The sequence below is a fragment of the Pseudorasbora parva genome, chromosome 15 (genome assembly GCF_024679245.1).
Source record: "Pseudorasbora parva isolate DD20220531a chromosome 15, ASM2467924v1, whole genome shotgun sequence".
NCBI classification, from domain to species: domain Eukaryota; kingdom Metazoa; phylum Chordata; class Actinopteri; order Cypriniformes; family Gobionidae; genus Pseudorasbora; species Pseudorasbora parva.
The window spans coordinates 39,880,752-39,883,180 of record NC_090186.1 but is presented as its reverse complement, the minus strand read 5'-3'; the positions used below and the strand labels follow the sequence as shown (position 1 = coordinate 39,883,180).

Here is a 2,429-nt window from a genome sequence, read left to right as displayed (position 1 = left end):
TTTTTTAATGAAACTTCCTTCTAGCTCTTTCCTTGTTTGATGGCACTCCTCCCTCAGATTTTCCTACTGATTATATAATAATGATTTGTTCTTTCTTTTTATTCACAGAATCTGCGAGGACAAGCTAGATCAGTCAAACATTTTCAAAGTAGAGGAACAGGTTGCTCTCAAGGAAGTCATCCAAACATGTGCCTGCTCCACCTACAGCATTCCGTGCTCCTCCATTCCTTGCGCAGGAAAATCCCAGGAGACCAACGGGGAGTCGGACTCCGGCCTCAGTTCCTCTTGAGAACCACACACACCCTGTCTGCCTTCACTCTATGTCTGTAATCTTCCCACAACGCACCAGGACTAACGCACAAAATACACTCTGTCATTAAGCCAAACTGGGTATGCCATTTCAAAAGAACATTAAGGATGACGCTAGCTTCCACAAAGGCAATATGTTTGCTGTATTTAGCTAATTTACTGTATATGTGGGTGCAAAAAATGGTGTATAGAAAATATTTGTTTTATAATTCTTAATATTCTGTTATAAACCGATCTTTGGGATGCCCTATGTTTTTTTTTTTTCTCTTTAAGTATTTATTGATTTCTCTACCTGCGGAATGAGTATTGAACATTTATGCAGTTTAGTATTAGAATTTCATGAACAAATTCAAAATTCAAACTTCAAATTCATTAAAAATTATGAATAGCCTTTTTTTGTGGCTATTATGTAACAATATTTACTAGCTAAAAGTGAGGCGTGTCTTTCTTAAAAACAGATTTTGAAGACTTTTAAGTTGACACATGTAGGCTATACTATAATGATTCACTACTATATGCATCCACAGATTCATTCATAAATGAAACGTTAGTGGTTTCAGCAGAACAAAATGTAAACTTTATTCAGCTGTGCAATTCACATGAACTCTTCACTGTAAATAGTGATGTATTTGACTGAATGTGCCTCTGTAAACCTGTCTGATGTATGTGTTGCTGAGTGTCAGTGTGGTGTTGTCTCTTTTAGGATGCATTCATACTGCTTCCCCACTACAGGACAGTGAAATCATGGATGTTTGCTGTTCAATGCCACACTGCACTCTAGTAGCCTGCTGTATGAATCCACACTCACTGTGGTGGATGTAACCATGCCAGTGTAGACCAGAACAACGCTCTGAGAGCCAGAATAAACATATTTAATATGAATGAGATCTGTGTCTTTTGTTCAGGATGATCCCAATATAAAATAATGTTTATTTAATTTCTGGGACCAGGTTGAGATGGCCTAAATAATCATAATTAATGACTTAAAGTGCAATTTAAATATATTTCTAATAAATACAAAAAATAAGAAACAGTTCATTAAAGTAAAGTGACCCAATTTCTAAAATAAAATTTGGGGATATTTCTTTGTTCAGTGGACAAAATATTATTTGTTTTCGATAAGGGTGTGTGATTTACATTGTGGAGCAAAAACAAGGTTTTCAGCAAAAATTCTAAAACTTTAAATACAGGATCATTCCCGGTATAATGTTAGAGCAAGTTGACCTTGTAAGGGCACTAGAAGTGGCATTTAAATGTTTCATGTTGAAATACTCTTTTATCTTACACAGGTGAGGGGCCTTTGATGTTTAATGTCATTCTGCAGCTGTGGCCGTGTCCATTAATATTTAACGTTCTGCAGGTGAGCACTTTCTATTGGTTCTCCCACGCTGTACATAAAAACAGCAACGGAATATCACCAGCAAGCCTGCTCCTATGTACTCTAAAGGTTGTGCCTCAAACAACAGTGAGCTGCTGACATTCTGAGGTCATATAATGGGGCTTATAATGCCCAGAAATGCTGCCTAGCTCTCTGTACACACATTGCTGCAAACGAGAGCAGACGAAGGGAAACTATAACCAACCTTTCCCGACATCATTTTATATAAACAGGAAAACTGTGATGCTTTTGTTGTACTTTGACAGTACACGTTTTGATGTTTGACAGTCTACACACTACTATAAAGTTCTGCCTAAGGCTATTTGCTTCTCTGTTTTGGTGTCATTACAACTGGAAGATATGCACACTATGCCAGGTCATATTTATGCGGTTATTCCTGTTATGCAGCACATTATTATGTCCCAGTATGTCGCAATATGTTGAATGAAAATACTGTAGTTAGTAAAGATGTAAACTGTAGGATAAAAGAAAACTAATAGGCCTACTGAGCTTCTTTCAATGTTTCAGCCCTTGACTCTGTAGTGAACTAGTCTGCTGATCTACAATGCCATCTAGTGCTCCGTATGGAATGAGCATTTAATTTTTTTGTCATAATATTCTGCAATAGCAGTGCAGTAAAGCATGTTCTCTATATATGCTAATTGTATTTGAGCTATGCAAACCCATAAGGCTACAAGCCATACCAAAATTAATACAACAATGCTTATCTTCACGTAAACTA

At 36.8% G+C, this 2,429-nt stretch overlaps 1 protein-coding gene across 5 annotated transcripts in view; it reads left to right on the top strand.

The window, feature by feature from the left end:
* The window catches only part of gpcpd1 (glycerophosphocholine phosphodiesterase 1), a 17,468-nt gene extending 16,277 nt beyond the window's left edge, over positions 1-1,191 (top strand). For all 5 annotated transcript variants that reach the window (XM_067418067.1, XM_067418071.1, XM_067418070.1 and 2 more), the window contains one exon: positions 109-1,191. In XM_067418067.1, the coding sequence (XP_067274168.1) occupies positions 109-289 (181 nt within the window). In that variant the 3' untranslated portion in view covers positions 290-1,191. The remainder of the gene's footprint in view (positions 1-108) is intronic.
* Positions 1,192-2,429: the final 1,238 nt, after the last annotated feature.